At 35.8% G+C, this 16,045-nt stretch overlaps 1 protein-coding gene across 1 annotated transcript; it reads right to left on the reverse strand.

Moving 5' to 3' along the window:
• Positions 1-13,637: 13,637 nt before the first annotated feature.
• LOC120090605 (phytohormone-binding protein CSBP-like) lies at positions 13,638-14,741 on the reverse strand. Its single transcript, XM_039048325.1, has 2 exons — positions 14,561-14,741; positions 13,638-13,942 (listed from the first exon to the last, which is right to left on the reverse strand). The coding sequence occupies exons 1-2, from the start codon at positions 14,739-14,741 to the stop codon at positions 13,638-13,640; spliced, it is 486 nt and encodes a 161-aa protein (XP_038904253.1).
• Positions 14,742-16,045: the final 1,304 nt, after the last annotated feature.

Here is a 16,045-nt window from a genome sequence, read left to right on the forward strand (position 1 = left end):
AAAGAGAGAGAGATACAGCCACCTTTAATCGTTTGTTAAGGTACCAAAAAATTTAACTGGCGATAATTTTTCAACAGGAAACACATTATCACAAGCGATACTAATCACATCGAGGATCTCATGTTCAGCTTGTTTAATAAAAGACTTGTCGCTTCTAATGTATGGCCCCGTCAAATGTCGCTCGAAAATGTTCGGGTTAGAGTGCATCTGGTGTGCTCATTCCGGTGGTCTGATGTGTCTGTTGTTGGAGGTCAAGATGAGCGATGGACAAGGGCGGATAATGAGAAGTGCCGACGCCTATAATTCTTGGAAGTCTTTGCTGTGAGTCTTGGTCAATAAGCAATGAGCCTATGTCTCAAGCCCGTGAGGTCATGGAGTCGCGCTTACGAGGGATGTTGCTGGACAACCGTTCGTGAACAGCTTAATGCATGAGGAATCTTAAATACATATTCAACTCCAAAATGCAAGAAGGCACCTCTGTTCGTGAACATGTGCTAAACATGATGGTCCAGTTCAATGTGGCGGAGTTGAATCGGTGTACCATCAAAGAGGGCAGCCAGGTTAGCATAATCCTACATTCTTTGCCGAAGAGCTTCCTGCACTTTGTTAGCAATGTGATTCTTAACTAAGTGAAATATAACCTTACAACTCTCCTCAACAAGTTGCAGACATACCAATCTTTACTGAAAAGTAAGGAGAGGCAAAAGGGTGAGGCAAATGTTGTTTCATCCTCAAAGACGTTCCATAAAGGTTTGACCTTAGGAATGAAGTCTACACCTTCTACTTCTAAATTTGCAAAGGGGAAGAAGAAAAAGGGTGGTAAGGGAAAAGGGAAGGCACCTGTTAACCCCCTACCTGTCGCCTCGAGGAGGCGTCCACCAATTGCTAAAGGAAAGTGTTTCCATTGCAACAAAGATAGACATTGGAAGAGGAACTGTCCTCGATATTTGAAAGAAAAGAAAGCAGCCAAGGCAGATAAAGGTAAATATGATTTACTTATGCTCAAAACTTGTTTAGTGGAGAATGATGATTTTGCCTGGATAATTGATTCAGGCACCACTAACCATGTTTGTTCTTCTTTTCAGGGGATTAGATCTTGGCGACAGCTAGAGGCTAGTGAGATGACGATGCGAGTAGGCACCGGGCACGTCGTCTCAGCTGTGGCAGTGGGAGGACTCTAGTTAACTTTACATAATAGATTTCTAATTTTAAATGATGTATATATTGTTCTTGAATTAAAAAGGAACCTTATTTCTGTAAAATGCTTATTGCAATGTAAATACACTGTTTCTTTTAATTTGAGTAAAGCGTTTATTCATAAAGATGGTGTTTTTATTTGCACAGCAAATCTGGAATTGAATTTATATGTGATAAGGTCGTTAGCCATTAATTCCCTCCATAATACTGAAATGTTCAAAACTGTTGTAATTCAATCTAAATGTCAACAAATTTCTCTAAAAGAAAATGCCCAACTTTGGCATCTACGTTTAGGGAACAACAATCTCAATAGGATTGAGAGATTGGTGAAGAATGGAATTCTAAATGAGTTAGAAGAAAATTCTTTACCTGTGTGTGAATCTTGCCTTCAGGGTAAGATAATTAAACGACCTTTTACTGGAAAAGGTTCTAGAGCCCAAGAGCCTCTTGAATTAGTACATTTTGACCTTTGTGGTCCTATGAATGTGCGAGCCCGAGGTGGCTATGAGTATTTTATCAGTTTTACTGATGATTACTCCAGGTACGGGTATGTTTATCTTTTGTAATGGAAGTCTGAATCATTTGAAAAGTTCAAAGAGTTCAAGGCTGATGTTGAAAACGCATTAGATAGACGGATTAAAACACTTCGATCAGATTGAGGTGGAGAGTTTTTGGACTCCGCATTCCAGGACTATTTGATACAACATGGAATCGTTTCCCAATTCTCAATGCCGGGTACACCTCAACAGAATGGTGTAGCGGAGAGGAGAAATAGGACCTTGTTAGACATGGTTCGCTCGATGATAAGTTACGCTTCCTTACCGGACTCGTTTTGGGGTTTTGCAGTAGAGACTGCGGTATACATACTCAACTGTGTTCCCTCCAAGAGTGTTGCAAGAACACCTCTGAAGTTGTGGAACGGGCGTAAACCTAGTTTACGTCACTTCCACATTTGAGGTTGCCCTGCACATGTGCTTGAGGCTAATCCCAAGAAGTTTGAACCACGGTCGAGGTTATGCCTCTTTGTAGGCTACCCAAAGGTACACGAGGGGGTTATTTTTATGATCCAATCGAAAATAGGGTGTTTGTTTCAACAAACACTACTTTTCTGGAGGAGGATCATATAAGGGAGCATAGTCCACAAAGCAAAGTCGTGTTGCATGAGCTTTCCAATGAAACTACTGAAACTTCAACAAGAGTTGTTGAAGATCCTGCTGCATCAACAAGATTTATTGATGGGAGTTCATCCAGTCAGCCGGTTCCACCTCAAGAGTTGAGGGAACCTCGACATAGTGGGAGGGTTGCGAACCCACCCATTCGCTATCTGGATTTCACAAAAATCCTTGATATGGTAGCAGATCGCGATGTTGAAGATCCGTTGTTTTATAAGAAGGAAATGGAGGAAGTTGACCAGGATGAATGGGTCAAGCTCATGGATCTCGAGATGAAGTCGATGTATTTCAACTCAGTATGAGATCTTGTAGATCCACCTGATGGGGTTCGCCCTATAGGTTGTAAATGGATATACAAGCGCAAACGGGGTGTTGATGGGAAGGTACAGACCTTTAAGGCTCGACTTATTGCAAAGGGTTATACCCAGGTAGAGGGAGTCGACTATGAAAAGATTTTCTCGCTTGTTGCCATGTTAAAGTTGATCCGTATCCTTCTATCTATTGCAGCTTATTATAATTATGAGATCTGACAAATGGACATCAAGACAGCCTTTCTGAATGGAAATCTTGAGGAGACCATTTATATGGTGCAGCCCGAGGGATTCATAGCCCAAGGTCAGAGGCAAAAGGTTTGTAAACTGAATCGGTCCATTTATGGACTGAAACAGGCATCTCGATCTTGGAACATACGGTTTGATGCTGCGATCAAGTCGTATGGCTTTGACCAAAACGTTGATGAACCTTGTGTCTATAAGAAGATCATCAACGCTTCAATAGTCTTCTTAGTATTGTATGTAGACGATATCCTACTCATTGGAAATGATGTAGGTCTATTGACTATAGTTAAGAACTGGCTAGCGACCCAATTCCAAATAAAAGATTTGGGAGAGGATCAATAAGTTCTAGTTACATAGATCTTTCAGGATCAGAAGAAGAAAGTGCTAGCACTATCTCAGGCATCGTACATTGACAAGATGTTGCTCAAGTACTTGATGTAGGACTCCAGGAGGGGCCTACTGCCGTTCACTTTTTCTAAGGAAATGTGTCCTAAGACGCCTCAAGAGGTTGAGGAGATGAGATGGGTCCCATATGTGTTTGTCGTTGGCAGTTTGATGTACGCGATGCTCTGTACTCGTCCAGACATCGGCTATCCTGTGAGCATAGTCACTAGGTATCAGTCTAACCCAACCCAGGGTCACTGGACTGTAGTGAAGAACATTCTCATGTATCTTTGGAGAACGAGGGACTACATGCTTATGTATAAATCTAAGGATTTGATCCTTAGTGGATACACAAACTCTAATTTTCAGCCTGATAATAATGGGGCAGTGGCGACTTCCAAGGAGCCAAGAAGTCACCGACGCGGAAAACACATAAAGCGGAAGTACCATCTGATCAGCGAGATAGCGCATCGAGGGGACGTGATCGTCATGCAGATCGCTTCAGAGCACAATGTTACTGACCCATTTACGAAGGCTCTCAGGCTACAGTGTTTGAGGGTTCTCTACGGAGCATGGGTCTAAAGGATCGCCCACGGCTGAACTAGGGCAAGTGGGAGATTTTATTGTACTGGGCTTTTATGCCCTAGTTTATTGTTTTGTACTAAGTTTTTTGTACACCCCACTTCACTTTAGGACAAGTGGGAGATTGTTAGGGTTGATGCCTTAAAGTCTCACGTTCTGTAGTTTGTAAACAGTATATACGAACACCTGTGATTGTTAATATATGATATTTACTTCACAACTTGTTGTTTTGCTCGGTTATTTGTTTTATTTGCTTGATCACAAACCAATAAACAAAAAATCCCTGGTTATCTGTATGTGACTCAAGCATGTATGTGGTAACATACAAGTGGATGGATAAAGAAGGGAAACCTTATCTTAGTAACGCTACGAATGCAACCGGCTTTGTGGAATGGTCACAAGTGTTGTGATTTGTCACAGATGGTCTGATGCTGATCATTCATGTTGGGGACATGCGAGTGGGGGCGTCCTCTACAAAGAGTTTGTATAAGACCTAACCACGAAGTGTTAACATCTCGTTATATAATACCGTTCATGACAGAGACTTCACTTCATTAGGATGACCAAAGGTAACATGACCTCAATCCTGAGTGAGTTGGGAACTCCTGCCATTGAGGGCGATCGCCGATTCAAACCTGTCATTTTGGGAATTCGTCTGATTTGGGAGCTGGGACTCAGCTACACAAGATGGAATTCACTCCTTCCCCGAGGCAGGGGTAAATAGATAGATAACTCCCTTTAGGGTTGATTCTAGGGCTTGAACGATGTGGCGCCACACACCTTATCTTAGCCCGAGAGGTGTTCACACATAGTTGGACTATGTTGTATTGTTCATTCGAGAAATCAGTGGTACTTAAAGAGTGAGATGTAACTACAGGGGCAAAACGGTAAATTGGCCCAACTGTACTTACGAGCATCTGTGAAGGATCATCGTACTCATGATTGGTTATATCCGATGGACACAGAAATATATCTGTGGTAAGAAGAGTTTAGCTGTTGGTCTTTAGTGAAATCACTGACAATTAACGGATGGTGGATCTCGTGGCTAAAGAGTTTAGTCAGCTATTCACGTACCGTTGGAGCTTCGAGCCACACGTCCATTGGTCACTTGAGTAGTTTGGATAAAGTCGAGAACCATTGTTTGGGTTAATTTGAAATGTTCAAATTGATAAGAGGATGTTCAATTATGATATAATTGAATTAGTTAATTATATATGATACATTTGGCTATGAGATACATTATTTTGGAGGAAATTAGATATAAATATGATGTATATCAAGTAGAGGAGAAAATACTATAGTAGATATATGATATCAAACTATAGGATATAAATATAATATGATTATATTTATTAATTAAATTAATTGATTAATTATTTGATGATTAACGGATTTATCCACATTCGGACGTGGGAAGTGGGGTTGCGATGGTTATGGTAACTGGGGGATTAAAACAATGAAAATTGTTTTCATTTTATTATTCAATCGTTCATTCGTATTATTGTGCCCAAAAGAATCTGTGAAAGCAATCGCGATAGCCTATACAATACAAGCTCGTCCGTATAAACGATCGTCTACCTCACGTGTTCTCTAAACGATCGTATACGTTTTTCCTAAACGATCGTTTAGTCTTTCCTACACGATCGTGTAGCTTTACTATACGATAAGTATTTCCGCTATACTACAGCAGAGTTTTATCTCCCACTTGCTTACCTCTACACAACGTGTTCTCCTCCGTCCTCTACCAAACTCACCAGAGCCTACTCTTTGGATTTTTGACGCCGAGGATACCCGGGTTTCTCTTGTGGTGGTGCCATCCCCGCTGCATTGTTCGTGTACGTTCGAATCGTGCTATTGCAGTCGACATACTCGCTGGGTGCTGGTAGATCGTTGGGAGGTTTTCCGTTACTTAAGATTCAGACATACGAAGAGAGTCTTCATCTGGTATGAACCTTTTTCCTTGTTAATTATTTTATTTTGCGCATGTCGATAATGAGTTTTAGATGCATAATTGTATGTGTTGAATGTATGTCGTTTGTGTTTCGACCACTATGAAATCGGAACGATCTAAACCCGCTCATGGAACTCTTGGTATGAGAACCTTCAGGACTATGACTTATTGTTCATTAGAGAAATCAAAGATACTTAAGGAGTTAGATATAACTATAGGGGCAAAATGGTAATTTTGGCCCAGCTATACTTACGAGCAATTTGTGAAAAATCACCGCATTGTTAATTGGTTATATCCAATGGACACAGAAATGTATCTGTAGTGCAAAGAGTACAGTTGTCGGTCTTTAGTGAAGTGACCGGTACTTAATAGATGTTGGGTAATTTAATTAAAGAGTTCAATTAATTATCCAAGTACCATTGGAGTTTCAATCTACAGGTCTATAAGGTCCCCTCTAACTCGACAGGGATTATTGAGAATTAAATTTTGGATTGGTTTGAATTGTTCAAATTAATTGAGGATAATTAATTTAAATTAATTCTATGTGATATAATTAATGTAATGTATTTGATACAGTATAATATAATGTTAAGTTCATTTTGAGAGGAATTAAATATTTGAATATGATTCAAATATTAATTATATGGATGAGATTCATATAATTAAAATTTAGTATAAATATGATTTATATTAAATATCATGTAATGTTGAGAGAAAATACAAACTATAGATTATATTGTATTTGATACAATATAAAAACTATAGGTTATATGTTATATTTGATATATATATATATAATAAGTTAGTTATTATATTTATATATATTTATAAATTATTTAATTTAAGTTTTGAATTAAATTAAATGAGGGAGTTACTATAATAACTCCTTTCCTCTCCTTCACGTGATGGGATTGGGGGGGTTACGTGAGAGCTATTCTCACATTCTGTTTTTTCCCTCTTCCAGAAAAATATAGAGAAGAAAAATCTTCTTGTTCTTCCTCTCATCTTCTTCCTCCTCTTTTCCCTCTCTAAAATTCAAGCAAAACCAACAACACTTGCTCGAATTCTCAATTCCAAGTGAATATAGAGGATTCTCAAGTAGTGGTATCGCTTTTGGGATTTCGAATTCAAGATCCAGATTGAAGCATTCGTGATCGTGGATCGAGGGAATTACGCGGAGAAGGTGTTCTTCAAGGGTAAGCTTTTTTCTTCCCCAATTTCTCCAAATTCAGCATGTTGTATTTTAAATTGTTTAATGCATAATTTTGTTGTTTCTATTCTTTAGTTCTACAATTATGTGAAAACGAGAAATGAAAACGATCCTTGCTTCCGCATAGGGACCTTCATCGGTTCCCTTCAAGAAGGATAATTTTTGTTGCAAAAGAGTTGTCTGAGAGAGCCCAAAAGTGACTTAATATCATGGAAATTCTAGTCAAGGCTGATATTATGAAACAATGTGGAATCTTGGACCTGTCTATTTGAAGCTTGTGTGAAAATTTATTGTAAATCTTTCACCTTCGTTTGATGATGTCAACTCACTTGATTTTCGTAGAGTTCATGTCAAGAGCCATAGTTTTGTGTTTACTATAGAGGTTACAAATAAGTTTTTTGATCGTATTGTTCCTCCTAATATGAGTGAACTGCATCCTTCCTTGAAAGATTTGGTTTGTGAATTGACTGGTGGGATGAAGAATGTGTGGCCCAACGATGGGCAACTTGCTTCAGCTGAACTAACTACAAAAATATATTGTGTTGTTCCGTATTGGTATTGCTAATTGGTGTCTGACTTCTCATTATTCTAGTATGTCTATTGCGTTGGCTACATTACTTTATGAGATTGGCAAATGAGCTATCTTTGATTATGTGGTGTTTGTCATTGGTCAGCTTTGAAAACACATTGGTTCTCAAGCCCTGCATTTTCCAATCCTATATCCTCGACTAGTTTGTGGAATTTTTCTATCCCAAAAGCTAGATCTCATTTCTGTTGATGAGCCTCTCAGTGTCAATCCTAGTCTGTTGAATTTCAACTATAAACTGTTTCAAGGTCATCATGTTTCAAATATTGCTCTGACTTCTCCTGGTACCATAAAAGAAGCTCCCGATGTTGACTTTGTCAAGTCTTCCTTTGGTCTCCGTCTCATGCATCCCCTTTCAACAGAGCCTACTATGCTTAATGATGATTGTGCTTCAGATCTCAAGCGCGAGCTTACTACTTTTGTTGTCTATGAGACGGGTCGCTATTGATCTGAATCAGGTTAGGCCTTCTACTTGATATCTTTTCTTTAAGACAAAGGGGGAGTTGGTTTGTGTTTTGGGCTATTGGTTTTCTTGTTTGTGCTATTGATCTTGGTTGGGTTGTTGATTTGTTTTGTTTTGTTGTTGTTGGACTGATCTATCGTTTTGCTAGACATCTGACTTGTTCTTTTGAACTTTATTTTCTTTACAAGATTATCAGTTTTGGTTTTTTTATGCCTTCACTTGTGAATCGATGTTATAGGATGGTGGTGTTAACTTTGCTCTGTCTTTAACAAAATATATCTTAGCCAAAGGGGGAGTTTGTTAGAAATATTATATTGGCTAAATATATTTGTTTAAGTACATTGGCTTCACTTTCTTAAGCTTTCTAGAGTTGTCTCTTCTCTTGTCCCAGATGGATTTTGTCTCAGAAGTTGCCTTTTCAGTTGTTAATTCTGTAGAATCTTTCTTTCCTTATTTATCATATTCTATAAAATATTTCTTATGAAATATTTTCCTTTCTGATGGGTTGACGATTTTCTATGGGATTATTTTCCTTGTTTCTGCTATGCTATTTATGCTCAAGAAGATCATTTGCTAGGGTTGTCACTACACTCATTTTTTGAGCATATTGTGTGTCATCTTTATTCAGTAAGAGCATTCTCTTTGTGGTGAAGACGAAGTTCTCTGTGTTGCATAGATGTTCAACAAACTCGGGCTAAACGAGTGTCACTATAATTTTATTACCTTATAAATAAGTACAACGTTAATCGTTTGACTTTCTTACATTAGTAAATTATCTTTCCTAGACATACTACTCCTAGACATAGGTGGTTTATCACTGAACTGGGGTAACAAACTTGGTGTATTTTTTTTTAATTTGCTTTACATTTTTTTTTTTGTTGTCTATGAATGTGCCAGGACGTTGTGTGAGACATATATTGAGTGCTTACAACCATTTTCCAAAATTTCACTTTCAATTCTAAATAAATATCCTTTAATACGACCCATCAAGTTGAAATCAAAACTATTAAACATTCAACCAATCTGCTAGTATAAATTAGAATGTTTTTTATTTAAAAAAATATGGAAGAGGTTGAGAATAAACTCTTAGAATGGAGCAAATAATAGGGTGCATATCCCCAGGTAAGAACTTTTAGGGGGTGTTTGATAAATGGGTATGAGTTGAGTTAAGTTGGGTGGGTATTTATTACCCATGTTTGTTAAGCCCATAAAGAAAACCTATGGGTTATTAAAATCCCCTTTTTTACCCACTCAAAACTCTCCTTTTTTATCCCCTGAAAATTAGGACCTTTTATATTAATATGATTGTTTTCAAAACTTATTATATTAGAGAAATATTAGACCTTTTATATTAGAGAAATATTGTTGTTTTGCTAGAAGTTGAGGGTTGAGGATTGGATTAATGTAGAGGTCGAACGTTGAGAACTCGATAAACAAAGAAAAACTTGGAAACAATGTATATTAGGGTTGTCGTTGGTTGAAGTTTCGACATAAATAACTCTGAAACAAAAAAAAAAACTTGGAAACAATATGTATAAAGGGTTGTACATAAGTCGAAACTTCAACCCTATACAAGTGAAATCTCGCTAATTTTGTGATGAGGATCTCGTTCTAGAAGGAAATCTCGCTAGAAATGTGGGCTGAATCTTGCTAATTTTGTGATGAAGATCTCACTAGAAATGTCGACTGTTGAAATGCAGAGCACACACATGGGTAGACTTGCATCATGGCAAAATGAGAAGTATGAGCTAAGAGCGAGATCGTTGAGAGTGAGATCAGCGAGATCGTTGAGAGCGAGATCATTGAGATCGAGACCAACGAGATCATTGAGAGCAAGATTTTGAGTGAAAAAGTGGGAGAGAGCGAGATTGGAGAGAGCAAGACCAGTGAGAAAGTTGGAGAGAGCGAGAGTGGAGAGAGCGAGAAAGTGGGAGAGAGCGAGAGCAGCCTCATGAGCGAATCTCGCTAATTTTGTGATGAGGATCTCGCTCTAGAAGAAAATCTCGTTAGAAATGAGGATCTCGCTCTTGAATCTCGTTAATTATCGTACGGATTGAGGGTTCCAAAGGGTATTATAATAACCGTATACATTATTTAAACATGCGTACCTACCACAACACATGTGCATGACATTTTGAAATGTGTACAAGATACTATTACCTATGTGATGCTAGATACCCAACGCTGAAGGATTCTTGGCATCGTACAGAGGGGAACGATACCATCTCTCTGATTGGCGTGGAGCAGGAAACGCACCGACAACTGCAAGAGAATTTTTCAACATGAAACATTCTTCAGCAAGGAACGTTATCGAGCGAGCGTTTGGGTTGCTAAAGGGGCGGTAGGCTATTCTTAGGGGAAAATCATTCTACCCAATACAAGTCCAATGTCGAACAATAACTACATGTTGCCTTATTCACAATTTGATCATAAGAGAGATGGGAATCGGTGCAATGCTTGATGTGCCCGATGAGGAGAATTCTGCATCAGTTGGTCTTGATAGGGATCATATTGAATTTGTTGAATCGTCAGAGGAATGGACCAAGTTCAGGGATGACTTAGCAGTTGAAATGTTTACTCAATGGCAAAGAGCCTGATTATTCAATGTTCATTACTTACTTTTCTTTTACTACTGAATGGAATTTAATTATGGAGCATTCCAAGTATGTCATGAAAATATTTTGTGCCAAGACTCTGTGTGAACAAGTTAAATTGGAACATATAATTTCAGCAGTTTATCCTTTGTTTGTGCATGTGTTTAATTTATAGCATCTTTTCATTCAACAAACGTATGCATGCAACATAATGGCCGGTAATGGTAAGAGGTCTAAACACGTATGGTCGAAGGTGGAGGATACTAAGTTGGTGGAAGCTCTATTGCATTTGGTGGAGACCGGTTAGAGGTCCGATAATGGGACGTTTCGACTAGGATACCTAGAACACTTAGAGCGAATTCTGTATGAGAAAGTGCCTGGGTGCGCACTGAATCAGAACACCATTGAGTGCAAGGGAGGAGTCTAAAGAAACAATACAACGCAGTATCAGAGATGTTAAGTCAGTCGGGGTTCGGCTGGAACGAGGAGTTCAAATGTGTCCAGGTCGAGAGGGAGATTTTCGAACTTTGGGTTCGTGTAAGATTCTTAAAAAAAAATGTATCGGATAACGTGTTATAATATAAATATTAATAATGTGTATGTGTATCAATGCAGAGTCATCCCAATGCAAGGGGATGTGGAACAAGCCATTCCCACATTACGATGACCTCTCTACCGTATTTGGGAAAGACAGAGCAGTAGGGCAATCAAGTGAGGACCATACGTGATGGCGACGAATGCATTCAGAGAGTTTGAAGATGAGATTCGACTTGGATCACAGGACTGTCACACCCCTGAGGTCGCCAGACAGAATCCCCATTAAATCAAGATGAAATAGATGAAAGAGCCAGCAGAGCAATCTACAGGTAGAAGCGAGTGTACCTACTGAGTCATCTCGAGGCAGTAAGAGGAAGAGTCATCATTCCAAGCTGAAATGATCGATATCATGAGATCGCTGTTGAAATGCAGAGCACACACATGGGTAGACTTGCATCGTGGTAAAAAGGAGAAGTATGAGCTGGAGTTCGGCGTCGAGGAAGAAAGTAGTAAATGCCATATACAGCATTGATGGCCTGGATGAGGATGATCAAGTCACCCTTATTGACCTCGTTATCACAGACATTCAGAAGACAGATTGCTTCCTTGCAATACCAGAACACGCACGGAAGAGGTATTGCCTCGTCTACCTAGGAAGAAAACATGTAGACTGACCACACCCCTATATTTTGTTTATAGTTCTTTGGATAACAGCAAATGGACAATGGACTTCATGTCGAAAAGAATGATAACTTTTGCATACTTGAAAATATGTAATTTTTGTGTTTGTAAATATAACTATATTATAAGTATCGAAAGAACATATATTTTGTGAATTTTTTTTGGATATATATATATACAAACATTCAATATGAAATATATTATACCTTCAATAATATACATACAATATACAATATAACCAATTAATTGAGCAGCAATATGAATATATTTTATTGGTATGGTTTTACCGATTGAAGAGAATTAGAATTATTACATTTTTTGAAAAGAATATTGAAAAATAATCTATATGTTCTACAAATTGAGAAAAAAAATTGATATCGTTCCAGTTTATATCATAAATGATTTAAGAAAATACGTGTATATTTGAAAATTAATCAAAAATAGAAAAGCATAAAACTAAAAAAAATAAAAGAATGAAATAAAAAACAAACAGAAAAAAATAGAACTAATCTCATTCACAAAAAAACTGCATCAGATCCTCCAACTCAACTCAACTCTGCATAACAAACACAGTCAATAATTACCAACTCAACTCAACTCTGCACAACAAACACAGACAATTTAACTCCCCAGATAATTTAACTCTCCAAATAATAATTACCAACTCAACTCAACTCAACTCTCTACTTTTATCACATACCAAACACACCCTTAAAGTTTTCTTTTAGTTACCTGCATGTAGGCTTTTTTTTTTTTTTTTCATTTCTTTGGTAAATGTTTAATTAGATTTTTGTTTTGATTTAATTTAGAGAAGAATGGTTCATGAATGAACTTTGATTTGCTTTTTTTTGGCTTGACCATGCATTTGCTCCTTGAAGAGAAAAAATGATAATAAAAACTTCACACCAAAGAGCATAGAGATATTGAAGATGTGTTACAATGCACAAGTTTGAGATTTGAAAATAGAAATTTGAAATTAAATGATTCAATGAGACTTGTATTTCATGTTTTCATATTTATATTTGGTAGTAGATTTAGAAATTGGATTTCAATTTAAGCCATTCTCTTTCATACTTATTAATAAAACATAAAACTATTAGTAGTTATCCATTAAATATTATTTGACAATAAATTTTATTGATTTATAAATGAACATACTTCATGTTAATAGAAGTCTATAATTATTATCATGTAGTATTATATAATTTATAATACATTAACTAATATATATTTTAATTTTAAACAAATAATTGAGTTTATAACCTGATATATTTTCTAATTTTTTTAAAACTTTATGTAATATAATTGTGCATTTTAAAATTTAATATTCAAAATCTAGATGCAATTAAAACATAAAAATGTTGTTTTCAAAATTTGTTAGAATTTGAAAAAAGCTTTCAGAAAAAGAATTCGAGTTGTCGGCTAATTACATATTGGTTGAACAAAACGAATCTAAAAACATAAAACAAATTTTAGATTGCCAACCAAACATGTCCTTAACATTTTGAATACACCTTAGAAATAGGATTAATTAAACCTAAAATGATTCATAAATGTATACACCTTAGAAATAAATTGAACAACACTTGAAATTTAATATCTATAATATTCTCCAATAGTGCAATAATAACATCCATTCCAAATTGACCATGTGAGAGATTAAGATGAGATTACATTAGAGAGAACAGGATTTTTTTTTTTTTTTTTTTTTTTAAAAAGGGGTTTAGTTATTATTTGATGAATCAAGAAGAAACTTTTCCAAGAGTTGAAAAAAGGAAAGAGTTGTGCTAGTTGCAATTTCCTCCATGTGAGTTTGTTCATCTCCATCACATCTTAATTCAGTCTCATAAACAACTTTGAAATCCACAAGGGTTTCCTTTTCACTCATGGAAGAAAGTTTGAATATTGTCTTGAAAGAACAAAACCCTCTTTTCCATATATTCCCTTCTATCACTTCTATCCCAAATTCATGCTTTGTTTCATCAACTTCCACAATCCTTTCCTTCTGACTTCTCATCATCATCTCATCTGCAAAAATCATATTCTTTCTTTTTCAGATTATTAATTCAACAAGTGTTTCTTTTATTTATATTTTTTTAGAGTTAAATACCATTTTAATCTTTATACTTTAAAGTTTGTTTAATTTTTTTTAGTGTATTTACTTTCCGTTGTCCAATTTTAGTTATCCTACTTTCAATAAATTTTAGATTTACTACTACGTTTAATTTATTGTTGATTTTTCTTTAAAATTAAAATTATTAAAGTTATTGTTTTTGTTTAACTAACTTTGATTGACTAAATTTTAAATTCATTGGAGAAGTGGCGGAACTAAAATTGAAATATTTGATCTATTTTTTTAAATTGTCTTTCTATTATACAAACCCTTTCACAGTTATTTAAAAATATTTACTCTTAGCAAAAAAATTCTAAAAATAAAATATTTTTAAACTTTTTTCTATAAACTATTTATAAGAATTTTCCTAAATTTCTATTTGAGTATATTAAATGTATACTAATTAACCTCAACTTTTTGTATTTTATGATTTGGGGATAATTTACAACCAAAATCGAATTTAGTTAGAATTGACAAATACTAATTAGGTGAAAGTAGTAAGGAAATTAGGTAAAAATTAAACATGAACTCACCATGAACAAGATGAAAGAGCAAAACAGAGCCAAGGCCACCATTTCCATGAATAAGGTCAACTTTTTCAACAGTGTTGGGCATGAGCTTTGGGATGATAAATCTCAAGTCTTTAACCAAAGCATTCCAAAGAGTTTCAATTCCAACCCCAACTTTTGCTTGAGCTTTAACCTCCTTAACCATGGCTTCTTTAGCCTTTATTTTGCCTGTGAAAATTTCAAAGAGTTGTTTAATATTTATAAAGGATAAGACATGTTAGGGGTAAGATTGACACATGGCTTTCATGCACTGGCTTTGTTATTTTGCTTCCGTTTCTGTGCTCGAGGCTTTGGAAAATGATGAGACTTAAGGGTCTTGCCATATTTGCGATATTTGACCATGCATGCATGAAATGTATAATGAGCTGGAAGGCTATAAACTATTCTTTATTGACTCGTCAATGCCAACTCAGATGCTCATGTGGATTAATACTTCATCTTCTTCTACATCAGGAACTTCATAATCTTCTTCAATGGTTTTCCAAAGATCTTGAACAATAAAAATAGTACTCTCCAACAAATAATATGACTTAATTTGTTGAGATTAAAAACAAGTTTGGAACACAATTGGTGTTCAATTTAGGATGACTCTAATACCATATTTGTTGGAGTCAATGAAGGAAATGAGAAAACTTTCTTTTATTGAGTGCTTTGGCACTTTGGCTAAATTGAGGTTCTCTTATTAGTTACTTGGTTACTTGCTTACAAGGGGTAGGGAGTACCTTTATGTATAGGTATCAATAGAAGAAGACTCTAGAGATTCTTAGTTAATGATCTAGGAAATAGTTCCTCTACAAAATTACATAACTTTTACATATTCTTAAATTAGATCTCTGTAGAAAATAACCTTTATATATAGTTCATAAGTCACATTGAACTCAAAAACTAATTGGAAATTTCAAAAAAGCTTCTTGAGCTTCTTTGATGTAATTGTTTTGGTGAACATATATCAGTCGGTTGATCATTAGTGTTGATGAATTCTAAGTAAATTTCTTCCTAATTTATAAAATCTCTAATGATATAATTCAATGTACTTTGACAGAGCATGAAAGATAGGAGTTTGGTCATTGCAATTGTTGACTTATTATCACAACAAATTTCATCACCTGCTCTATTTGAAGATAAGCTCCCAACCATATTCATATATTATTAATCCTTTAAGGTATTTCATGAACATGATCACAGGTTTATCAACCACATATTGTTAAAGATTGTACTTAATAACTTTTAATTTTTATTGTAATGAATAATTTATTATTGCAAATAAAATAATTAGACAATGTATTATTTATGAAGTTTTAGGGCATAAATCCTAACATACTAAACTATGTTCACTTTGGCTCATGATATACTTTTAAGATACAAAATAACTGTAATAATTATTATGCGGGTGATTTTAGACAAAAAGGCATAACCAACATCAAACTTGATCAAAGGCAATAAGACTCC

This window comes from Benincasa hispida, chromosome 11 (assembly GCF_009727055.1).
Source record: "Benincasa hispida cultivar B227 chromosome 11, ASM972705v1, whole genome shotgun sequence".
Classification (NCBI taxonomy): Eukaryota; Viridiplantae; Streptophyta; class Magnoliopsida; order Cucurbitales; family Cucurbitaceae; genus Benincasa; species Benincasa hispida.

Excerpts from the sequence above, each read along its gene's own strand:
- LOC120090605 (XM_039048325.1), bottom strand. The coding sequence starts at position 14,741 with ATGGTTAAGGAGGTTAAAGCTCAAGCAAAAGTTGGGGTTGGAATTGAA. Across the intron at positions 13,943-14,560 it reads GCTCTTTCATCTTGTTCATG|ATGAGATGATGATGAGAAGT; the intron begins GTGAGTTCATGT and ends TGATTTTTGCAG.